This window comes from Crocuta crocuta, unplaced genomic scaffold, assembly GCF_008692635.1.
Source record: "Crocuta crocuta isolate KB4526 unplaced genomic scaffold, BGI_CrCroc_1.0 scaffold331, whole genome shotgun sequence".
NCBI classification, from domain to species: domain Eukaryota; kingdom Metazoa; phylum Chordata; class Mammalia; order Carnivora; family Hyaenidae; genus Crocuta; species Crocuta crocuta.
In genome coordinates, this window is record NW_027531015.1 from 1,236,325 (window position 1) to 1,262,112 (window position 25,788).

The 25,788-nt window shown below is 38.1% G+C and overlaps 2 protein-coding genes across 3 annotated transcripts; one reads left to right on the top strand and one right to left on the bottom strand.

The window, feature by feature from the left end:
• Window positions 1-2,116: 2,116 nt before the first annotated feature.
• On the bottom strand, window positions 2,117-5,972 carry LOC144237222 (centrin-4-like). Its single transcript, XM_077770896.1, has 5 exons — window positions 5,842-5,972; window positions 4,540-4,677; window positions 3,821-3,949; window positions 3,086-3,214; window positions 2,117-2,909 (listed from the first exon to the last, which is right to left on the bottom strand). Exons 1-5 carry the CDS (start codon window positions 5,842-5,844, stop codon window positions 2,820-2,822), a joined length of 489 nt encoding a protein of 162 aa, XP_077627022.1. The 5' UTR covers window positions 5,845-5,972; the 3' UTR covers window positions 2,117-2,819.
• Window positions 5,973-6,170: 198 nt separating this feature from the next.
• On the top strand, window positions 6,171-18,793 carry BBS12 (Bardet-Biedl syndrome 12). Of its 2 annotated transcripts, XM_077770902.1 has the most exons (3): window positions 6,171-6,296; window positions 13,974-14,035; window positions 16,570-18,793. In XM_077770902.1, exon 3 carries the CDS (start codon window positions 16,580-16,582, stop codon window positions 18,719-18,721), a length of 2,142 nt encoding a protein of 713 aa, XP_077627028.1. In that variant the 5' UTR covers window positions 6,171-6,296; window positions 13,974-14,035; window positions 16,570-16,579; the 3' UTR covers window positions 18,722-18,793. The 2 variants fall into 2 exon arrangements, with proteins under 2 accessions (XP_077627028.1, XP_077627029.1); XM_077770903.1 differs by lacking the exon at window positions 13,974-14,035.
• Window positions 18,794-25,788: the final 6,995 nt, after the last annotated feature.

Consider the following 25,788-nt stretch of genomic DNA (forward strand, 5'->3'; position numbering starts at 1 on the left):
GGTCATGATGATATATTCTTACCTTTCATGTCTTGATCAACAATAATTTAGAATTAATTTTTATGTATAGTATGAGGTTGGGATCATGTTTTCTTTTATTATTTTTAGATATCCTGTTGACTAGGAACAATTTATTATAATGGAGATGTCCCACTGCAGTTACTTGTGTCTTAAATCAGTGGCATATACATATGAGTGTGTTTCAGGACTTTCTGTTCTATTCCATTTGTCAATTAGTCTATCCTAGTGACCACCACACTATTTTGTTTAAGTTTATTTATTTTGAGAGAGATAGAGTCAGCATGAGCAGAGGAGGGGGAGAATCCCAAGCAGGCTTCGCACTGCCAGCACAGAACCTGATGTGGGGCTCAAACTCACAAACTGTGAAATCATGACCTGAGCCTAAACCAAGAGCCGTTAGTTCAACTGACTGAGCCACCCAGGTGCCCCAACATCACACTGTTTTAACTACTATGACTCTATAATAATTCTTGATAATCAGGTAAGCTGGCCTCTCACCTTGTTCTTTGAGTATCAGCCCCTTGGATTTCCACATAAATTTTAGAATTAGCTTGTCAAGTTTCACATAGGTTAGGATTTTGATTGCACTATAGCTACAGATCAATAAAAGAAGAATTGACATCTGTATAATACTGAGTCTTCCAGTCCATGAACATAATATTCTTCCATTTATTTAAGTCTTCTTTAATCTCTCTCAGTACTCTTTCATAGTTTTGATGTTGAAGACCTGTATGTCTTCATTAGATTCAGTCATAAGATTTTTATATTTTTAATACTATTAATCGTCTCTTAAATTTCACTTTCTAATTATTCATACCTGGTTTATAAAAATATAATTCCGTTTCTATTTGTATTTGCATAACAACTTGCATCCAGCAATCTCTAAATTCTTTTGAGTATGTATAAATATAATGTCATCTGCAAATGGAAAGAATTTTATTTCCTCCTTTCTGGTTTCTTTGTTTTCTGCTTCTTGCCTTAATGTACTGGCTAGCACTTCCATACAATGTTGAAGTAGCGATAAAGGACATTCTGTTTGGAGAGAACTGGGGATTGATGAGGAGACTTCTATTTAGAACTCTTAGAACTTGTTCATGCATATAATTTTTAAGTGTATTACCCACTTAAAAATATAAATCATTTAACAACTTGAAGGCCATAATTTTCACTTATGAAGCATGTTTATTAGTTATATTTTTCTTTAGCAGGAAATGCTAATTATGAATTAAAGATCCTGTGGAACACAGGATACGCATAATGCGCATAAGCATATATATGCCATTCCAGCTTCAATTAAAAAAAAAAAACCTGTGTTGACAGACTCGAGTCTTCATTTCAGTTGAACTAAAAATGAACTAAGTGGGACAATTAAAGTTATATTTTCTGCAAGCCTTTCTTGCCCCAAAAACCATTACTTAAGTTTAGGAAGAGTTGGTGTCCAGCAAGTGGCACCTGTTGCCTTTATCAGGAACAGAAATCTGAGAGCTTCTGCCAGTGCATCTTGGTATCAGTTTAGTTGCCAAAGAAAACAGAATGCAATCAGCTACTTGGTGGAACAATTCTTTACTCATATAGAGAAAAGACCAAGCAGTATCAGTTTCAGTAGTGTATGTCAGTTTTCCATGGCCAAGTGGTCCCTCCCAGAAGCCAATATAGGGCAACTGGCCTGTACCAACCCATCCTGTTGCACAGCAGAAGGACCCCACCCCCTGCCAAAGGGTATATCCTCTTTTCAAAGTGGAGTTGGCCAGGTGTCATATTACATATACAGGCACTATATTACACACAATGCTTAAGCAGAAAAAAGCACACATTGAGTCTGAAGTGGAAAGATATTCAGACAATTCCAGCACAAGCTATAGAGACTCTGTCTCTTGGTAAAGAAGTGTACTGGGCCCAAGGCCCAGTCTTGTGTGACCCAGTGGGAAATCAAAAGACTGTATCTTGAGACTGCCTTTGTCAATAGATTGGCTCTTTCATAGGAAACAAAGTTAAATTACAAGAGTCAAAATATTAAATGAGTTAGAAAATATATACTTATCCTGAGAGTTTTTATCCATAGCGAAGCTGCATAATGAAGCATAAGGATACAAGATTTACAATCCATGTTTTATTATCTATGAGCAATTGAGCAATGTTTAAATTTCTCTGAACTTTAGTTTTCTTGTATGTAGTAAAATGGAGCTAATACCACCAGCTTCCAAGTTGTAACATATTAACTGAGATAACATGTAAAATCCCTACCACGGCCCAAGACAGAGTCATTAAATGCTCACTTGCAGGGTCAAACTTACAGGAAAATCTGGGTAGTATAAGTGCTTTGAGTTTCTTTATAAGAAGAAAACTAGCAAATAAAGTATTTGCTAGGCAATTTTATTTAATACTTTACATATCTGAATAACTGATTAAAAAGCAAATATTTATCAGTTTTTAAAGAGTTACACAAAGGAAAATAATAGGGAAAGTAATTGTTTGTTTGCCAAATTCATTTGGATGTGGGCTCAGTTTCATTAAACTTGAAAAAATTCTAAGTCTTTAGACCCTGGGAGTCCAAAAATAGCAGTTGGAATTAATACTGGTTTTGGATTCACGGTTCACAGAAATCATTATATTTTCTTTCTTGATGCTATAGATGTTTAACAACATGTTGATAGAAGCCTAACTTCTTGGATGGATTATACATCAAGTCACCAATCTGTGCAAATAAACTAAAAATTGAAAATGAATACATTCAGATATTATGGAACTGTTTTTCAAATACAATGTTATTAACTTTACAGAATGAATTTTAAAAAGTATTAATAAAGAGTGGTCTTTTTCATCATTCTCAAAAATTCTTCCTCATTTATTTCTCCATCCCTATCACGATCAGCTTCATCAAGCATTTCCTGTAAAACAAAATGTAAATATGGTATGTGAAATCATTAAAAGTGAATGATACAATACTCAAATATATATACAAATTTTATTTTGAATGTATCTGAGTCCATCTAAACAATAAAACTGTAAATNTATAATTGTATATAAATTATAAATGTAAATTATAAAAATAAGTAAAATTTACCTGAAGTTCATCATCTGTTAAATTTTCCCCTAGTTCCTTAGCAACTCTCTTGATATCGTTTAGTGTTATGCTTCCAGTATCATCATCATCAAATAATTTGAAAGCCTTCAATATTTCTTCTTTTTCACTCTTTAAAAACAGAAACAACTAAATGTCATTAGATCTTTCATTTATTTATCAAATTGGACTTAATGGGTGTTTGAGGTCTAGAGCAGCAATGTGCCAGGTAGCTGAGTTTACTTACTGTTCTAGCTTTTAACAATTATTCCAATCTCACATCTGCTCTCAGGGTATTTAAATTCAGAATTTGTTCAAGTGGAAGAAGCAAGGGTGATAAAAATAATGGACATCTATTAGTAATTGATATCAATTACCAAAAATGTAAGCTCTAACAGGGAGGTCGTCTCATCCAATGCTCTCTAGAATAGTGCCTGGCAAAAATAGGCACTCAAGAGTAGTTTCCTGAATTCAAGTCTTCAAAATGCTGACCTCATTTTCTCCATCCAGCCATTTATCCTTATTATTTCCTAATAACCTTCTCCACACTGGACAGTCTTCATTACTACCCTGAAAACGTCTTTAATCTTGCTATTCCTCTCTATCTAAATCCCACCTATTTTTAAAGACCTAGTTCCAATTCTTTGATTGCTCCAGCCAAAAATAATAATAATAATAATAGTAATAATTAGAAGGTTATTGCTTGTATTTCTTTGAAAAACAAAATCACTACTATACCATTTTTACAGTCATTATGGCCAAAAAATCTTCGAAACTAATGGTGCCAATTCCTTCTTTGTCGATTTCAGCTATCATTTTTTTAATTTCTTCTTTCTTTGGTTCAAATCCTAAGGCTTGCATTGCAATCTGAAATAGAAATCAAATAAATAATAATATGCCACAATCTCGTTCCTAGCTTTTAAATTACCTATTACTAGATTTTCTCTTTTTTACTATGGACTAGGCATAAACCTAGCAAGTCAGTTCAGCAGGCCTAGGTTCCAATCCCATTGTGCCATAGGATATGTTACTACTGTTACACCTTGAGTTTTTGCTGTACTCATTCATAAAATGAGAATAGATATCATTTTGTTATTATGGGGCAGGTACATATACTGATGGTGTAGGTGTCCACAATAAAGAGACTTTATACCAAGCTTTTAGAAGGCTACTGTTGGGGCACCTGGGTGGCTCAGTCAGTTATGTGTCTGACCTTGGCTCAGGTCATGATCTCACGGTTGTGGGTTCGAGCCCCGCATCCGGTTCTGTGCAGGCAGCTCAGACCCTGAAGCCTGCTTCAGATTCTGTCTCTCTCTTTCTCTCTCTCTGCCCCTCCCCCACTCATGCTCTGTCTCTCTTTCAAAAATAAAAAGAAATTTAAAAACTATAGAAGGCTGCTGTTAGAGATTGAAAGATTTGTTTTTAAAATGTTTTAGAGTTAGAAGTAATTTCAAAACCTTCAATTCTTTCACATCTATGGTTCCAGACCCATCAACATCAAATAAATCAAAGGCCTCTTTAATTTCTTGCTTTTGGGTTTCATTCAATTCAAGTTTTGCTGCTCTTTTCTTCCATTGGTCTGAACTTGTGGATGCCTGTAATAAATACACATGTGCATGAAAAGCTACATAACAGGAAAAGTTACCAGAACCAGAATAATTGATGATAAATTAAATAAGCATGTTCAAGAACCCTATTCCCTAGTACATAATGACCATCACCAATCTCCACCTTTTCCCTTTGCTAACATTTATGCTATTAGTTATTAATATCTTGGTGGAAAGCCTGATGGTTCTTTTTACCACTTGTTTTTCCTTCAACCTAGTACCTTTTGAGAGAAAGAGGCAAAGGCAGGCATGCTATAACATAAGATGTTATGACAGAATAGGCTGGTCTTACTTGGTATATCTGAAAATAAGTGTTTAAGGCATACCTTTTACCTAGGCCTTAATAAGATTTATTTTGTGGGATATGCTTAACTGAAACGTGATATCCTTTCCCACCTTTTAGCCTACTTTTCTGTATTGCAGAGGCTACGAAGTGAAAAACTACATCTTCCAGGTGAAAAACTACTCCAGTGATCTGTATAAGAATAAATGTTAGGCCAATTATCAGTATCCAGGCAAAGTGGGTCATCTGCCTGCTGTTGTTCCGCAGCCTTATTTCAATATCTTGTCTCCCCATCTTTGGGTTAGGAAGCCGTAGCAGCAGAGACGGCAACTGGACTCCGCGCTCCTGTGCACCTAGTCACTAGTTTCCGTGGGTTCGTTGTGGTAGCGGCAGATTCTTGATCCCTGGACAGCGAATACACTGGTGTGGTCCCTAACTCCACAGTTCACCCTTCACAACCTTCACCTTCCCACCAGTGGCAGAGTTCGTAGCTACCCTGGCCAGTCACTTTTTCGGAGGTCAGGACCTCTTTTCCTAGAGCCCTAGACCCTCCAACAGACTTTTAAGTTTCTTATTCTCCGTATTCAATTCCTTTCTGGCTAGTGGTTTCTATTTTCATCATGGAACCTATAGCAGAGTGCTGGTATTAGCGGCTGGCGGGGGTAAACAGGAGAGCCGCTCCTGTGTCCCTAAGAGCCTTGGGCAATGTGCTTCCATTTGATCACGAGAGGAGGGGTTACTAAACGACACTCGAGGATCAGGTAGGCGAATAATGTATTTCATATACCAAACACAATTCCTTTTTTTTATCCGGAGAGAATCTTCAGCACCAGCCCTGGCCCAGCAAGCGGTTACAGCTTCACACTCACCATGTCACCAACTGATGCCCTCAGCCAGGACCTCCCGGTCTCAGCCGCCGGCAGCTCAGCCCAACGGCAGCCCTCACAGTTCAGAAATCGTTGCTAAGGCCGCTCTGGCTGGCCTCACGAGCAGCCCCGCCCAGAGAGGCCTACTGATTGACAGTAGTTCTACCCAATAATCAGAAAAGAAGGATCTTTAGGCCAACCCATTCTCTCTACTCTCTACCAATAAGGTAACGCTCTGCCTTTCCCAGCCAACCCTTAAGCAGAACTTTTCCTCTGGTTTCTTAGCGACCAGCTCCACCCAGCCAGCCGGCTGCCCCGCTTCGCACATGCGCAAAATGCGGGCGGGGAAGGGGGCGTCTTCTCCCCGGCGCTTCGGTGTCCCAGGGCCAGCCAGAACCGCGTCTGGCGGTGGGAAGCCGGGGACTGGAGCCTCACATGAAGATGGAGAAAAGAACGAGGTTAGTAACGAGGTGCTTCTACTGACTGCTAAGTCTTCAGTGCAGACGGGGAGAGCCCTTATTTGCTTTTTTGACCTCTTCGTGCCCGGGGTTAAGAACGAGAATCCAGGGCCTGGCGGGTCGGGTGAATTGGTCCAGTCTGGGTTTACCATCCGGCTGGGGTTGCCAGAAGTGGAGAGGACTGCCCTTTCCATACGCCGCTCGATATTTCTCAACCCCCACAGTGCTTGGGGATTGGCCTTTAGCATTTCCCTCTGGTTCGGAGAGATTCTGGCGCGGTAGGGGTATGGCTGGAAGGAGGTGGGGATGGAGACTGGAAGGAAGCGGGAATGGGTGTTGTGAGGCACCAAGCCTCACCACATAGGAAATGGTTTTTACCTGTATTGTAGTAGTCATTCGCCTGGCAGGACTGTGGCCCCACACATAATTACTGTCTGACTTCTNGGCTTTCCAGACATCTCCAGCATAGAGCCACAGTCACGAGTCAGACACAGGTAGCTTGATAATCCAATAGACTCAGTAACTGCCGAGATTTAGAAGCCCATAACTGCTGAGGCACATTCTTGCCCAGAGGGCCTGACTTGCTGGTTTGCCCAATCATGAATCTGGTCAGGGACCAGCTTAAAGGTGGGAAAGAATGAGGTGGACCTCTGACTTCCTGGTTGGAATGAAGAGGTGATAGCCCCTTAAAACCTAAAACCCTAATTGCTTACACATCAGGATTCTTTTTATGCCTCCTGCAGTACCTTTTGTGGAGTAAGTACTTTACTTTCCAAAAATCATACTGGATTCTCCAGCAGTAAGTGGATTCAGGAAGAACATTAACTTTTGCTTAGATTGTTTTTTCCTTTCTCCCACTTACTCCTTGAAGGTAGGGCAAAAAACTGTGCAAAGTACATTCTTGAAGAAGTCTCCCAAATCACTGTTCATACTGTAGTAAGTAGAAGTATGGCATGTTTTCCGAAACCATCATCCTGTCTGGTTCACATTATATCCCAATCAGACACCCAAGCTTTATAATCATAGATAAACAATTCACTAGGATTCTGGAAAATAGGTAAGGTTATTCTAATATTAGAAGGTTTTTTTTTCTGTATAAAGTTGTTCCAGTGGGAATTAAAAAGAGGCAAGCTCAAGATATTTTGTGAACTAAGTAAAAATACTCATTCACTTATTATAATACAGCTAACCCTTGAATAACATGGATTTGAACCGTGTGGGTCCACTTATACATAGATTTTTTTTTTGGAGGTTTTCCACTATTTGAAAAGACTCCCGGTTGAACCTCGTAGCCTAGAGATCTGAAAACATTTTAAGAAAAAGGTATTATTGTAAAAATACAGTATATAATACACATGACATATGAAATATGTGTTAATCGATTGCTTATGTTACTGGTAAGGCTTCCAAACAACAGTAGGCTATTAGTAGTTAAGTTTCGGGTGAGTCAAGAGTTATATTTCGATTTTCAATTGTGCAGTGGCTGGGGGCCCCTAACTCCCAGTGTTTAAGGGTTAACTGTGTATTGATTTTTCAGGCCATTAGTCTCACTGGGAAAGTTCTCTTGATCAGTTTCAAGGACATTCACTTCATCTTTTCTGTTAACATTAAGAGGATTTCTGAGGCCCAGAAATGAATAGTGACCAAATATATAGAACCAAATTCTAACCTACATAAAGTTTGATCTTATGGCAATTAAAAGGCTGATGTAATATGTTTACCTACTTTTATATCACTTTATGATTTAGGTTCTTATATTTGGGAAATTAACTTCTAGTAAAAATGATTTTTAGATTATAGGCTCAGATTGCAATTTCTAGGTCTTGGGTAGGAAGTACTTAGTCTTGAAAAGTAGCTATTACTAATGTAATTGTATTATAAAACAATAATAGTAATAATAATTAGTCTAAGAAAATATTAAATCCATTGGCACTCTTAACTAAACCTATAATTATTTAATACTTTCCACATGTACTGTGCCAGCTATTGGGTGGGTGAGTTTGAAAGGAACTGAATGTAGAGTGAAAAGAAAAATAAAGGCAAGGAACCTAAGATTAGTGGGGGAGAAAGGCACAGACACAGATACAGAATTTGAAATTCACGGTGCTAAGTGCTTTAATAGATGTGTGTAGAAAGTGCTTGAGCACAGGAAGGAGGCACTACTTCCAGGCATTGGGGAAGGTTATATCAAAAATGTGGCATTCGCCTTAGGTCATGAAAGATACATAGCATTTGCCAAGGTGAATTAAGGGTAGGATATTCAAATCTGAATATAGCATGTATATAAAAATGAAAATAAATATATGTTCTAGTGTGGCAAGATCATAGAATTTATAAAGAAGGGTAGAAAATGAGTCATAAATTACACTGAGGTCCAGTTATGGGACACTTATGTCAAGCTTGAGAGTAAAGATTTCATTTTCTAAGATAAATAGATGTTTTTAAGCAACGGACTACTTTGATTAGGTTTGTGTTTTTCAAAGGTAATTCTGACAACCATATGAAGGAGGTACCATTTTGGAATTACAGTATCTCACCTAAGACAGGGCCCTATAGGAATCACATCAACTCTAAAGGTGATTGAAACTTAAATTTGTGGTGGGGGAATACTGACAGCAACATCTGTTTAATCTTGTCAATTTTGTACTTAAAAGTTAAGATAGCAAGTATGGTGAAAGCCATTTCTTCATTTGCTCACCAGATAGTTCTTGAGTGTCTACAGTATGTCAGACAATATTTTTGGTATATGGGATACCTCAGTGACTAAAGTTGTCCTCTTGGGAATCACATTCCAATGGAAGGAGATAGTTGATAACTAATAAATAGATATTAAACTGTGTACTGTTTTATAAGGTGATAAGTGTTATGGAAAAAAAGGAAGTAGAGCATTAAAGGGAATCCAAGTAGCTAAAGTTAATCCAAACAATTAAAGGGGATTCTACACTTAAGAGGGAAAAGAGGAGTTTGTGGTGTTAAATAGGGTGCCCAAGGGTGGCCTCCGTGAAAAGGGGAAGTTGAGTAAATACTTCGAGGTAGGGAGGCAATAGATTTCTCCGGGAGGAGCATCCCAGAAAGTGAGAACAACTAGAACAGAAACTCTAAGTTAAGGAGCTTGCCTTGTATGTTCCAGGACCAGAAAGGAGGCCAGAGCCCAGTGCTCAAGGGATAGAGATAGCGTAGTAAGAAACAAAGAGAGGTAAGAGGGAGGAGTGCAGATTATTAGGGCTTAAAGACCTTTGTTTTCTTTCCTAGTGAAATAGGAAAGTGTCGCAGGATTTTGAGCAGAGGAGTGAAAGGATCTGAGGTAATTGTTTAAAGGGGGTCCTGTGTAAGACAAAGGAGCAAAGACCTTTATGTTCCAAGTTGAAGGTTTTTAAGTAATGGAATCACGATTAGACTGCTGTATTGGGAATAGACGAGATACGCAAACTATAACTTTTGATGATGAAAGAAGTTAATCATGCCAGTCAGAAAATAATAGTATTTTTAAAAATTCAGCTCCTGAAAAGCATTGCATGTCTTAGTATTCTAAAACAAATACCTTAGATAAGACTAGGCGTGATAAAAGGAAAAGAAAGCTGCTTCACATGTCAAAACCCAGTGAAGTAGTGTGACTCTGCTTCTATTAAAGCTTTAAAAAGTTAAAGAAATATTAAGCTGGCAAGTAAAGTTGTTAGGGATCTCAATAATAAAACAGACAACTGTTTGTGGAAAACAGTGGTGCTGATGTATTGCAGAACAAGAAGCAGAGTGTGTTGATTCAATGCCAAAAATAATTACCAGAGGTGTTTTTATCTTTGAGATTATCTATTTCACCATCCACTTCACTGTGTTTGTCCTTTTTATACTCCACTTTTTAGGAGATAAGGGATTTTTATTATAAAAAATAAGTTTGTATTTTATGTGAATTAACTAATCTCTCCAAAATAATTACTTAGAAGCTTTTCTAAACCTAGGACTGCTAAGACTTTCTTTTTTAATTGCTGCTTAAACTTGGAATAGAGTCTTCAATGCTGAAACAGAATTTCTCTCGAATATTTATTTATTTATTTATTTGTTTATTAATATTTTATTGAATAGAGTTGACACACAGTGTTACATTAGTTTCAGATATATAGCATAGTGATTCCACAACTCTCTATGTTATGCTATGCTCATCACAAATGGAGCTATCATCTGTCGCCATACAACGCTCTTACAGTACCATTGACTATATTCTTTATGTTGTACTTTCTTCCCTGTGACTTATTCTTTCTATAATTGGAAGCCTGTACTTCCCACTTCCTTTCACCCCTCTTTACCTATTCCCTGTACCCCTTCCCTCCAGCAACCACCAGTTTGTTCTCTGTATTTATGGATTAGTTTCTGCTTTGTTTTGTTGTTGTTGTTTTAGATTCTAGATGTAAGTGAAATAATTGAATATTTTTTTTATCAGTTTTATGTAACTTTTTGTCTGTATATTAGTTTTGTTTAAGTAATTTCATGTCGTCCCTGGGAAAACCTTGTTCACAGAAATTAAATATAGACTTTGAAAGTTTGAGTAAGTTTTAGGGGCACCTGGGTGGCTCAGCTGTTTAAGCGTCCGACTTCGACCGAGGTCATGATCTCACAGTCCACGAGTTTTGAGTCCCACATCAGCCTCTGTGCTGACAGCTCAGAGCCTGGAGCTTGCTTCTGATTCTGTGTCCCCATCTCTCTCTCTCTGCCCCTTCCCTGCTTGTCTCTGTCTCAAAAATAAATAAATGCTTAAAAAAAAATTAAAAGAAGAAAGTTTGAGTAAGTTTGAAATAGCCCATGGCTTTTTCCTTTTGCTCTAAATTCTCTTGTAACTTTTCCATTCATATAATAATATCTTGTGATTTAAACATAGTGTAGAGGGGGCGCAGGAGTGGCTCAGTGGGTTAAGCATCCTACTTCGGCTCAGGTCATGATCTCAAGAGTCGGGAGTTTGAGCCCCATATTGTGCTTTCTGCTGTCATTGCAGAGCCTGCTTCGGATCTTCTGTCCCCCTTTCTCTCTGCCCCTCCCCTGCTCATACTTTTTCTTTCACTCTCAAAAATAAATAAACATTTAAAAAAATGGATTGCAAAAAAGTGTTCATAGAGAGGAAACCATAACAAAGACTCTGATGCTTGGGGAAGAAAGAGCATACCCACATTAAGGGCATGAACAGGCTTAGAAGAAGGCAAGAAGCTTTGAAAGTGGGAAATGCAATGGAAGATTCTACAGAAGAGAGGTGGGATTGCTATCATGTTGGCTCAAGGGGCAGCCAGAAGGCAGTAATGTACAGTACTTAATAGTATGGGTCTTTGGCTTTACACAAATCTTGGTTTTAGTTCATAACTTACCTCTTACTAGCTGTAAGATCTTGTAAATTACTTAACTATTTTTTCATTTTAATAGGCTTTTTGTACTTCATTATATTGTGAGAACTATTTCACATAATGCATGTGTACTACCTCATACTTAATAAGCTCTCAAAGCATGTTAGAAATGAAAAACAAGCAAAAAGCCAGTCTTTTTTAAGCTTGTCTTTTCAACGAATTATTCTGGAGTAACTGGATATCCAGGAGGGAACAAAATGACCTCTGCCTCACACCATTTACAAAAATCAGTTTAAAATGAATTATAAACACAAATATAAAAGCTAAAACAAAAAGAACAAAGTTGGACTTTCACACTCCCTTGCTTCAAAACTTACCACAAAGCTACAGCAATCAAAAAAGTGTGTTCCTGGCTTAAGGATGAACCTATAGACCAATCAGGTATAATTGAGAGTCCATAAATAAACCCCCAAATCTGTTGCCAATTGATTTTTGACAAAGATACCAAAACCACTCAATGGGGAAAGAATAGTCTTTCAACAAATGGTGCTGGGACAGTTTGACATCCCAAATGCAAAAGAATGAAGTTGGACCCCTATTTCACCCATATACAAAAATCAAATGTATCAATGAACTTAATATAAGACATAAAACTGTAAAACTCTTTGAAGAATACACTGGGTCAGATAAATGTGATTTTGGATTTGGCCATAGATTCTTAGATATGACACCACAAGAGCATGAGCAACAAAAGAAAAAATAGGCAAATTAGGCTTCATTAAAATGGAAAACTTTTATGCAACAATGTACATTATCAAAAAAGTAGAAAATACAACACAGAAAGAGAGAAAATGTTTCTAAGTTATATTTTGATAAGGTTCTAGTTTCCAGAATATATAAAGAATTCTTACAGTTCAACAACAAGACAACCCAAGTTTAAAATGGGCAAAAGATTGGAATAGATATTTCTCCAATGAAGATACGCAGATGGCCAACCAGTAAATGAAAAGATGCTCAACATCATTGGTCATTAGAGAAATGCACGTCAAAATCAGAATGAAACATCACTTCATATCCACTAAGATGTCTATTTAAAAAACAAAACAAAAAAATGGAATATTTGTATTGGTAAGCATACTGGGTTGAATAGTGTTCCCTCCAAAATTTATGTCTACCCAGAATCTCAGAATGTGATTTTATTTGGAAATGGGGTCTTTATAGAAATTGTTAGTTAAGATGAAGTTATAGTGGATTAGGGTTGGCCCTAAATACAATGACTTGTGTCTCTTTAAGAAAGCCGTGTGAAATAGATGCAGATATTTGAGTTTTATGACTAAAAGCCATAGACCTCCAGGAGGCATCTCGGAGCTGGAAGAGCCTTCTCTGGAGACTTCAGAAGGATCATGGCCCTGCAGACACCTTGATTTCTTCTGGACTCCAGAACTATTAGAGAATAAAAATATATTGTTTTAAGCCACCCTGTTTTTGGTAATTTAGTGTAGCAGCCCTAGGAAATCAAGACAACAAGGATGTAGAAAAACTGAAACCCTCATTTATTGCTGGTAAAGAAGTAAAATGGTTTAGCTGCTTTAGAAGATAGTTTGGCAGTTCTTCAGAAAGTTAAACAGAATTACCATGTGACCACTCCTAGGTATATACCCCAAATAATTGATATTCAAACACTTGTACACAAGTGTTGATAGTAGCACAAATTCACAATAGTCAAAAGGTAGAAACAATTAAAATGTTTGTCAACAGATAAACAAACAAGATGATATATACATACAATAGAATATTACTCAGCCCTAAAGAGAATGAAGTACTGATACATAATACAGTGTGGATAAACCTCAGAAACATGCTAAGTGAAAGAATATTGTGTGATTCTATTTATATGAAATAACCAGAATAGGTAAATCTATGGAGACATAAACCAGATTGGCTGCTAGAGGGTAGGGGAGAGAACAGGGAGAGAATACTTAATGGCTACAGGGTTTTCTTTTGGGGTGGTGGAAATGTTTTAGAACTAGATAAAGGTAGTGATTATACAACACTGTGAATGTACTAAGTGACACTGAATTGTACATTTTAAAATGGTTTATGTTATGTGTTCCCCTCAATTTAAAAAAAAAGATTAAAACAATACCATTTTTAGAAGACATATAGAAGAATATCTTTTGTAGTCAGGGGTAGGCAAAACTTTTAAAAATAAAACCCAGTAAGTGGTAATCTTTTATAAAAAGAAAAAAAAGATAAGTGAATTAGCGAAGTAGATTGTCAGACAATAGTAAGGGCCACTTGAGGTTTAAAATGACACCAACATGGTTGTGTGTGTTTTTCTGTTTATTTTTAGCTGCACCAGGGTAAGCATGGAGTAGACAGAGTTGGATTTCATCAAGATTTGTTGCTTTGCAGGTGAGTAAGATGAACCTAAAGAGGGATAAGGATTTTGAGGGTATATGTGCAAGGGAGTGATTTTAATTGACAAATAGGAATTTAGAATTTAAACTGAGTAAGTAGAGAATTGATAATATGGGGGTGAGGGGTAAAGGACAGCAAAAACATGGTAAAATCAGATAATTTTAAGATACAATGGGTCTCAGGATTAGAGTATTGGAGTCCTGGAGTGTATTTTGATGCTATCTATGGTTATGTCTGAGTGTATCAAGAGTTTTATTTTCATTTTACAGAATTGAAATTTTCACAAAAGAGCGTTTGTACCTGATTTCAGACAATTTATTATACATTTTCCTAGGCTGTACTCACTTTTCTCCTTAGTCCTTGAAAGCTTATAGGAAGCTACTCTTGAGGAATAGTTGTATTTTGGCTTCCTCCTGGTCTTATGGTGTCTCAGATAGTGGTGTTCCTCAGCTTCAAGGATGAATCTAGGTATTATAGAAACAAATTTATCAGGGGCACCTGGGTGGCCCAGTCAGATCAGTGTCCGACTTCAGCTCAGGTCATAATCTCATGGCTTCTGAGTTCCAGGCCCATGTAGGGCTCTTGCTGACAGTTCAGAGTCTGGAGCCTGCTTCAGATTGTCTGTCTGCCTCTCTTCGCCTCTACCCTGCTTGCGCACTTTCTCTCTCTCTCAAAAATAAACAAACATGAAAAATAAAACTTAAATCATCCTAACTGCCAGGACACCTGGTAGCTCAGTCAGTTAAGTGTCTGACCTCAGCTCAGGTCATGATCTCATGATTTGTGGGTTTAAGCCCTGTGTTGGGCTCTGTGCTGACAGCTCAGAGCCTGGAGCCTGCTTGGCATTCTGTGTCTCCCTCTCTTTCTGCCCTATCCCTGTGCGTGCTCTCTCTCTCTGTCTTTCAAAAATGAATAAACGTTAAAAATAATAATAATAAAATAAATAAATAAATCACCCTAATTACCATACATCATTTAAAAAAGCTATAAAAAAAGAAAAACAAATTTATCAAATGAAGAACAAAAATCTAAATTGTTTGCTTTTAGATATTTTGGATTTAAAAGATTGTGATGGGGCGCCTGGGTGGCTTAATTGGTTAAGCGTCTGACTTTCACTTAGGTCATGATCTCGCAGTTCGTGGGTTCGAGCCCCGTGTCAGGCTCTGTGCTGACTGCCAGCTCAGAGCCTGGAGCCTGTTTCAGAGTCTGTGACTCCCTCTCTCTCTGACCCTCCCCTGCTCACGCTGTCTCTCTCTCTCTCTCTCCTAGAAATAAATAAAACACTTAAAAAAAAAAAAAGACCGTGATAAAAAATATCACTCAAAGAATTATAAGGTCTTAGAATTAGAAGAGAAATTTATATTATTTACAATTTCAGTTCTAGTCCTTTAACTGAGAGCTTGTATTTCACAAGACATTTTATTATAGACAGCTTTTCAATTAAAGGGTATCTGTTAAAAAATTCTTTTTTACTGGGATAAAGTTTTTTTCTTGTAAGTTCTTTTTTATTAGTCTTAGATGTGGATTTTGAAATATTATGTGGAAAAAGCCTAATAGCTCTTGAACTTCTCTTTAAGCAATATTTTCCCCCATTACATTGTAACCAATAACCAAGTACATCTTCTCACCTGCATCCCTCTTCCACATTCCTTATCTGAGGATGATTCTTAGCTGGCCTCTCTGCCTCTAATCAGGCACCCATCTAGTTCATTCCCTATGCTGTTTTCAGAGTGGTAATATATCCAAAACACTGGTAGTCATAGTAGTAGTATTCAGAAGGGATTATATGCCAGACACTGTTCTAAGCACTGTACTCATTTACTCCTTATGATAACCTTATGAAGTAGCTTGTGCTATTGTCCTCATTTTTCAGATGTGAAAGCAGGGTAGAGTAGTTAAATCATTTGATGAAGCCTACACATAGCTAGTAAGCATTAGAGCCAAGTTCAAACCCAGACTTCTAGATTGAGAGCACAGGCTTGCAAACTCTACATCAAACTGTTTCTTAATCTTCCTTACTTAAAACACTTCAGTGATTGATTCCCATCATAGGGTCAGGCTTGGCATGTCACATAATGCCCTTCATGTTCCAATCCTTTTCTCTCCTATAACTTCGTCCCCCATTTCCCACTATTTTCTTTATATTCCCATGAAACTAAACTACTTGTATTACCCAAATACACTATGTTTTTTCACATATCTGTGCATTTACTACCACCTCCTTTAATTTGCTCTTTCAGATTATTCTTCAAAACTCATTTCAGTCACTGCCTTCTTCTGGAAACACTACCAGGATTATTACCTGCATGATCCATTTCCCCTATTGAATGAAGTGTTCCTTCCCTACATGCCCATACGTTTATCTCAATATCATTAGAATACCATGTCACTGCACTGACCATATTTCATGGAAACTATATATATCAGAAACTCCTCAAAGGCAGGGACTATATCTTATTTTTCTTTTATGAGCAATTATAACCATGAATTACACTGAATAAAGTTCCAAGTTTTTATTTTATTTGCAGATGATGATTCATGGTGATGGCTTGCAGGGTCATAAATAAAAGAAGGCACGTGGGACTTCAGCAACTTTCATCATTCTCAGGAACAGGAAGAACCCTCCTAGGCCCAGTAAAATCATCTAAATTTATTATTGATGAAGAGAGTCATGAAAGTATGTTAATCAGTTCAATAGTAAGGCTTCTTGAAAGTTTGGATTTAACCAGCGCAGTGGGACAACTTCTCAATGAAGCAGTTCAAACACAAAATAGCACGTATAAAACTGGAACCAGTACCCTTTTGCTTCTTGTTGGTGCATGGAGCAGTGCCGCTGAAGAATGTCTTCATTTGGGTGTCCCCATTTCATTAATAGTGTCTATAATGTCAGAAGGCTTGAACTCTTGCATTGAAGAGGTAGTTTCCCTTCAAGTACCTATCCACAATGTATTTGACCATGTAGACAACACAAAGACATTTTCTGGACTTGACACATGTAGTGTCAATTTGTGTCCTTTTCTACAAATCCCTTCAGATACTGGTTTACTGAAAGAGCATGATCTTAAAGATGTTGCCTCTCCATCATTGACCATTTACAACCTTTCTGGGATACCTGTTGGATCACCTAAACTCTTTAGACCTCAGGCTGAAGTTGAAGCAAATAAAAACATATTACAAAATCCTCAAATTCTGAAAAAGAGTCTGCTTGCAGACAACCACTGTAGAAAGTCAATACTAATCCACAGTAGGCATTTTAATAGGCCAGATAGTAATCAGTGGATAAACAAACCAGAGGGATTTCTAGAACAACGTGGTGCAGCTACTCCCCATACTTACAGATGTAATGATTTGGTAGAGTTGGAGATGGGTTTGAGTCACGGAGATCACAACAGCATGAAATTAGTAGATGAAGCAGTTCGACTGCAGTATCAGAATTCAAGTATGCAACAAGGCAACTGTTCAGTACCATTTATGTTTGACATTTCAAGAATCTTCACTTGCTGTTTACCCGGTGTAGCTGAAACTTTTTCATGTGTCTGCCCAGGATATATCACTGTTGTGTCAATATCTAATACTACTCTGATCAAGGAATTGCAGAATCAGCCTATCCGGATTATTCTCATTGAGGGTGACCTCACAGAGAATTATCGCCACCTGGGATTTAATAAGGCTGCAAATATTAATACACTGTTAGAAAGCGTGAAGTTTCAACCAGACAGCTCAGAAGAACGGTGGACAAATAATGTATTACAGGTATTAATCAAGTTCGATGTGAACCTCGTCTTGGTACAAGGAAATGTTTCTGAATACTTAATTGAAAAGTGCATACAGAGTAAGCGGTTGGTAATTGGGTCAGTGAACAACAGTGTGATGCAGGCTTTTGCAGAAGCTTCGGGAGCAGTACAGGTGACCTACATTACACAAGTGAATGAAAACTGTGTGGGCAGTGGGGTCTGTGTGAACTTCTGGAGAAGTATTCCCTCAGATGTCATAGATAGAATCAACATAATGACAATCATGATAAAAACGGAAGGAATTAATTTGGTTACAGTAGTACTCACTAGCCCACTGCCTGCACAGATGCAAGCCAAAGAAGATAGGTTCTGGACTTGTGCCTATCGTCTATATTATGCTCTAAAAGAGCAAAAGGTCTTTCTTGGAGGTGGTGCAATTGAATTTTTGTGTCTTAGCCATCTTCAAATTCTTGCAGAGCAATCGCTGAGTAAAAGAAACCACGTCTGTTCAGGATGGCTTCATAATACATCTTCTTGGCTGGCCTCATCTCTGACACTATACAGATCAACTGTGCTGAAATGCCTGGCAAATGGATGGCACAAATACCTTTCAACTCTCATGTATAACACTGCCAATTACTCATCAGAATTGGGAGCCAGCACAGTCATTCAACAACATCTACAAAATGCTACAGACTCTGGCTCTCCTTCATCTTACATCTTGAATGAATATAGTAAACTAAATAGTGGAATTTTTAATTCAGGCACTTCAAATAAACTTGAACAGATTCCAAGTGTTTACGACAATGTTACACCAAAGATTGAGGCATGGCGCCGAGCTTTGGATTTAGTGCTTTTAGTACTTCAGACAGACAGTGAAATTATTACTGGACTTGGACACACACAGATAAATTCACAGGAAACAGAAGGCTTTTTATTTTTGTAGCGTTATCGGCTAAGTCTTTTGGAAAATAATCTTTTGTAATATATCATGCTAATAAATTTCCTAGTTGCCAAATCATAGTATCTAAGATGCCAGCTATTACCAAGAAGGAAATTACTGATGTCTGTCAAAAACTGTAGGGTCTGAGATTTCACTAGACTTACAAGCTAACAGGTTAGCCTGTTACTATTTCATGGTATGCTACAGGATACATGAGACACTTGGGACAGAGACAAAGCACTCCTATTATTCACAAACAAAAATGGTAACCAGAGCTTCCTGTTGGTTTGTATCAGAGATGGAAGATGGCATACACAGTGGGTTGTGTTGCAGAAAAGGAATACTGAGTTTGGGACTTCTGCTTTTATAATAAACAGAAACAATCCTGTTCTTTAAAGGTCCAAGGGGAGTTGTTACCTCATGCCTCAAGGTTATTCAGTGTAAATACATGCCAGAGACATGTACTGGGTAAAGATAGGTCAGGTCCTTGCATTCATGGCATACACAGAAATATGCAGGGTCACTCAGAGCCCATACTGGATAACCTCTTCCAGTACTCACCCCTTAACCTGACATACTCTTGGCCAAACTTGAATTTTCATGTATGGATACCACTCTTTTGGCTAGTACGATTAATCTGACTGGTTGTTTAGTCAATACCAGATCTATTTAGTTTTATATATCAGTTAACTAAGATTGCTGTCAGACTCTGAGTAGCAGGATGAAACTTGTCTGTAGTATTGACCTCAGTGATGCCCCCCAAGGTCTTGAATTTAGTCAATTTTAAATTCCAAGGGAGAGGGGTCTTTTTATTAACCTGAATGTACTGTAAGATCAATGTATCATACATTATGACCCATGCCAGGAAGCTTTGACTGAGTTGTTGGTCTTCAGTGTCACTGACAAAATTACACAAGGCAAATAGATGGCCAAAACACATCCCCCATCCCTAATGGAGAGACCTACTGTGGCCCATTTTCCCCATAGACAAGCACATCCCAACAGAGCGAGGTCACTGTACTTAAAGATTTGTTGTGAAACCTGATTTGAATCACCATTATGTGATTTGATTAAGTCACATAGGTAGTGTCACTAGGTGGTTGCAGCCTTATTGCTATACATGGCAAAATCCAAGGCTACTCAGACATTAAGAGAAGTATAAGATCTGTCAGATTGAAACAAGGTTATGCTGGTTCCTGTGTTTGTACATTTTCACATCTAGAAGCTGCCATTTGTAGCATTATGTACTGCCTCCAATACTGAATAAGAGTCTTATTAAGGGGACAGCATTTGTTTGTTTGGCTCTCAGAGGAATTAAGTGTTACGACTCTGTCTAAATAATGCTGAGAAACTACTTGGCAAACAAAGTTCTGAATTTAGTTCAGGTATATCATCCACTTCTGGTAGAGGAAGATAATAGTCACCATCAGAGCCATCGATCATTGAGACAGGCTTAACCACCAGAACATCATCTATATAGTGAACTTTTGGGACATCAGAACGCAGAAGCACTGGCACTAAATCCCAACCTGCCAAAGGGTTAGGGTGGGTTAGGGTGTGGTAGTACATGGCAGGGAGTTTGTCTCATTTCTCCAGATGCAGTAATACCCTGAATGGGAAAATCTCCTCTGGCACTTTATGACCATTTGTAATATAAGCATGTAACCCCTCAATACCAGTTATATATTTTTATAACAGTTTATTCTAATCTTAGTGTTGACTTTAGTCACTTTTTCCCTCTGTGGGAACATGGACCAAGAAGTGTAACACTGGCACATCCGGGGCTTTAACAGTTGCCAAGAGATTATGTTATCTCCCTTCATCCAAGGAGGCTATTTATCTTTCTTGGCCCTGTCTTTAGTGTTGATGTCATCTTCTTACCTGTGCACTTCCCAGTATCTGGGGAGCACCCAAACTGGGGATCTTTCTTTTTGCCCTCCATATAACACCGTACCTCCTCAGTGTCCTGCAGGCCTTGGTACCTTTGACCACCCTATGCCTAATACCGATTTCTCCTAGACTGGGGACTTGGGCACCTGTATCTAGCAGAGCCACTTTCTTCTCCCCAAGTTTCCCCATCACACTTGGCTTTTTCCTTAAAGCAGCTGAGGTCAGATAGAGGGTGAAGGAATTATCAAGAAGTGCAGAGAGAGAGAATGGCTCCATCCCAGTAAGCAATACTTTGCATTTAATTTTGGTTCTGATCAGCTGCCCAACTTGTGCTCAACAAACTTAGAATTTTAGTGTACTCAAAGTTTTATTTCCTCATTGCTGGCAACATTTGTTTCAGCTTTGAGGACCCCTTGACTTAGCAGCCACAGCCAAATTGCTTCTTGGCTAGAGACGTGGGGCATGCTGCCTTGTTATATTGACATCGTTTCTCTTCCCACCCTGAGGTAAGTCAGCAATAACCAATACATGATTTGGGTGGTTTGTTTTAATCCTACTTCTCACTGCTTATCCTCCAAACATAATTTAACAGTGAGGGTACAGTATGACAGTGGGGACTTATATTCTCCTTCCCCTTTCCAACTACTTAGGTGAAAACATTTACTGTTGGATGTCAGGAAGACCTCTCTTTTAACCCAGCCCATTGGGCCCGTCATATTTTCCAGAAAACTATGGCTCTCTCAGCCAAAACTCAAGAACTGGCAGGGTCTTAGATTTTTGCCTTGTTTACAAGCTAACAATTAAAATTCCATGGGATATTGGCAGAAGACATGAGACTCCTGGGTTGGAAACAAATGGTTATGTAGTAAGCAGAGCTTCATGTTGTTCCTCTATCTTTCCAACTCCCACAGGGGTGACATAAAAGCCATGATGAATTGCTGCATATACAATGGGTTGTGTTACAGGAGAGGAACACCTAACTTGGGCAATTCACAACTTTTACAGTGAGCAGAAGCAAGCCTGTTCTTTGTCTGGAGTGAGGTATATCATCATTGAAGGTTACTCACTGGAAACATGTTACACATGTACTACCTACAGCTAGTAGGTAGTAGAGCAGGAATTTACACTAAGATTTTATCTAGCTCCAAAATATATTTCTAAGTATTAAGTGTGATAGGAAGCTTTTTCTGTAACATAACAGTAACAAAACAAGAAAAGAGAATGTCTAGTTTGTTTATAGGGATAATTTAAATATATTAGAAAATATGATTTGGTTATCCTCTACTTAAAAGAATATAATTTTTGGTTTAGAGGTTGCTTAAGTGTGGTCACATGAAAACTTTGCACAGATCATCATTCTAGTTACATATACTGTCTTTGTTCCAAGACAAAATAACAAGATTAAGTGTTGAACTGTTGTTTAAAATAAAGTGTATTATTTTACTTTACTCTCCTGTGTACTATTAACGCTTAGTTTTTGTTAAAGTATTATGAAGATTATGAGCACCACTAATAGTAATGCAGATGCTTAGATGCTTAGCTCACGTTATAAAATAGATTTTTTGCAAAGTTGGTATTTGCATGTATTAGTACCCATTAAATATTTAGTAAAATCTTGTTATAAATACTTTCCTTTGAAGCTAGAAGTCTCATTTTAATGTAGATTTTGTAGGTTCATTTTGTTTTCAGATTGTAAAAAAAATTTTTACTGTTATGTGGTTTATCTGCAATGTTTCCAGTTTTTGTAAGGAATTCCTTTAAGTTTTAATTAGGGTACTGTTCTGTCCTTGCAGACTGAGGCCAATCCCTCACATAAACTTGATTCATTTAAATAAGTGAGTTTTCCAAGAAGCCCAATGAATAAGCAAGTAGACATTTCTCAAGAGACCAAAGAAGTGTTGCATTTTTGAGAACAATCTGCTTTTTTAAAACTATAGACTACAAAGAGGTTTGTAGTTATCTTACATTACATTATAGCCAGTCTTCCCAAAGATAAATAACTCTTTCTGGACAGGGGTTCACTAGCTCTTCAAAAAATAATCTTCAAGAAATTCTAGCAGTGGAATCCCTACATGTATCAGAATATTAGCAGGGGTACCTGCCTACCTCAATGCTGGACAGAGGCAGTATCAGTAGAAAGGAAGTAGGAAGCAGCAAGTGTGAAGGTGTTACTGACAGATCATTATGAGCTATAGGCCCTAAAATTGTTGAAAGGACTCTACCTGAATGGAAATATAGATAAACGGGATTTGAGAATGGGCATCACATTCTGGGTGAGTGCAAAGCAACAACAAAAATAAAAAACAACCCCACTTCTATGTGTTTGTGTGGATGCAAGAGAATTGACTAGTGCTGTAGTACTCTAACCTCTGAAAAATATCAGAACTATTCAGCACATGTTTCTCTCCAAGAGGACTGAGCCACGGTCTGAGGGGGAAAAATGTTGGAAAGAAGTAAAATAGAGCAGGACAAGAACATTTGGAATAAAGGAGAGGGAAAACTTACACTGCGAATGGTAAAGCAATGTCATTTTGTATGGGTGGCAAGCAGACTCAAGAGGAAAAGACCTTTCTCTATGGAAGGTCTGTAGACTTCTAGGAAACACTGAGATAAAGGCAGAAAATCTTTCCAACTAGACTTCTCATTGACAAATAGAGAAAGGTTACACAAAAAGGGTATATTTTGGGGCCTTTATTTGTAACAGGAGAGAGACCACGGGCCATGCAGCTGAGAAATTGACCTTGGTACATCCCCATCTCCATGGGAAATCCCTCCTATGTTGGGATCCACAAAAGTCCATGTAATTTTGATCTATGAGGGGGAAAAAACATGCTATTTAACCTCAAATGACCTTAATATGAGAAAAAAGATTTAAATGGATTAAAAAATTTTGAACAGACCATAAGAACTGACCAGAAAAATACTCTATTTATAAAGCAGATGAAAATTACTGTTTTAAAATGAGTTAAATAATTTAGATTGGAGTTTTTGAAAAAACAGCACACATTAGAAATGAAGATGTTAGAACAGATTATGGAATAACAGCTGACCCAATTGAGAAAAGAATTGGGTGAAACTACATGTTACACAAGAGCACAAAGTCTCCACAGAAAGCATGGTAAAGGGAGTAACCCAGGAGAGGAATCTCACAAACGCTTCCAAATTTTTATAACAGAGATCTGTATTGTATCATTTTTTTAAAAGATGCTGACTTAAATGGCCAAACTTTACAAAGGATGACCTTCCTATGTAAAGCACAGACCAGTATAACATTAGAGTCACCGTCTGGAACTTTTCTTTTCTTTTTAATTTTTTTAAAATGTTTTTATTTATTTTTGAGAGACAGAGAGAGACAATGTGAGCAGGGGAGGGTCAGAGAGAGAGCGATCCACAGAATCTGAAGCAGGCTCCAGGCTCTGAGCTAGCTGTCATCACAGAGCCTGACGCGGGACTTGAACCCAAGAGCTGTGAGATCATGACCTGAGCCAAAGTCGGATGCCTAACCGACTGAGCCACCCAGGTGCCCCCCTCTGGAACTTTTCAAAGACATTAATGACATTTAAGTTTTGGGGCAGTCCTTGGCTCGCTAGTTCATGCCATTATTCTACAATAAATGGCTCTATTTAGTGAGGGAAAGCAGCCCAAGGGTCTCAGAGAGGCAATGCTTCAGTCACCAAATGACAAGGTTTCCATGAGCATAGCTTTCCAGGCACAAACTCCTGTCAGGATAACAGGAGGAGATCCTCATCAGAGGAATTAACTCTTAACTTGTGCTAACCAAATTCACAGAGAATTAATTGTGGAAACCAAGATGCTGATTTTGTAGTTATATTTGTAACATGACTATTAGAAAAAACAGAATACTCATATGAACTGAACCAAGAATTGTTTCCTCCTGTTTCTGAAAGTCTCTGGGAAGCTAGGAACATTGCTTGTTGAGGCTGGAATTGAAGCCATGGGACCCCTCTGATTCAGTGCTAGCCAGACACCCTCTCTTTGGGACAATGCTGGACACCCACCATGAACCAGGAAGATGAGCTTTTTGCTCACTTCTGTTGTCATACTCTAGTCAGAAATTAAGTTAATGAATTAGACACTACTTTCTTTTTACTCAATTGTATTCTTTTTTTTTAACATTTTTATTTATTATTGAGACAAACAGAGCATGAGTGGAGGAGGGGCAGAGAGAGAGGGAGACACAGAATCTGAAGCAGGCTCCAGGCTCTGAGCTGTCAGCACAGAGCCCGATGCAGGGGCTCGATCCCACAAACCGTGAGATCATGACCTAAGCCAAAGTCAGATGCTTTACCAATTGAACCATCCAGGTGCCCCAACTCAATTGTATTTCTGACCTGCTTTCTGGTGTTAGCATCCTGTGGTAACTTTTGAATGTTAACTTGCTAATTTGAGAGACATCTCTCCTATAGTGACATCTAATAACCACAATCACCCACTTTGTGATATTTGTTAACCCACCAGAACTTAACCTCATCTCCAGATTCTGGAAGCAACAGATCAGTCCCCAGGGACCAGCTAAAGGCTCTCCCTTTCATGATAAAAGAACGATAAAGGGGGAGGTACCTATCAACTTCCAGGATGCACTTGGAGTATAGTTAAATAAGCACTAGACTCAAAACTAGAAGCTCTTTTTCCTAATCTGACTTTGCCCCCTATGTGACCTTGGGCAAGTCACTTAACCTCTCTGTTATTTATCTGTTTATTTATCTGTAAAATGTATTCTTAAAGTGACTTTGAGGTTTAAATTAAATATGTGTTATGATAACCTAACTCAGCTGCATGCAAATATCTAGGGAAATAAGCATTTGGAACATTATTATAAAGCAATTTTGTGAGATTTTGTTTCTTTCCTGACTTTACAATTTTAGTGATTCTCCTTTGTGCCCCTTCCTCCCTGATCCTCCTCATAGTGATTAGATATAACGTCCATGAACACAAAGGTCAGCGTGCCTACTTTGGAGATAAGAGCAATAGGAGGGAAGAGTACTAGGCAAGATGTATTTCACTTCTCAAGATGGCTGGAGGAGAGAAGAACCCAGTTAAGATAATAATGATAACAATTAATAATAGTAGGTTTGGTGTAGCGCTTTACCCTTTTAAATAGTTACTGACCTTGTAGACCACTTCTAAGAGAGCTGGACTTCTCTCTCCCACATGGGTTT

Excerpts from the sequence above, each read along its gene's own strand:
- LOC144237222 (XM_077770896.1), bottom strand. Across the intron at positions 3,950-4,539 it reads TAGATGTGAAAGAATTGAAG|ATTGCAATGCAAGCCTTAGG; the intron begins GTTTTGAAATTA and ends TTTCTATTTCAG. Across the intron at positions 3,215-3,820 it reads CCATAATGACTGTAAAAATG|AGTGAAAAAGAAGAAATATT; the intron begins GTATAGTAGTGA and ends CTGTTTTTAAAG.
- BBS12 (XM_077770902.1), top strand. The coding sequence starts at position 16,580 with ATGGTGATGGCTTGCAGGGTCATAAATAAAAGAAGGCACGTGGGACTT.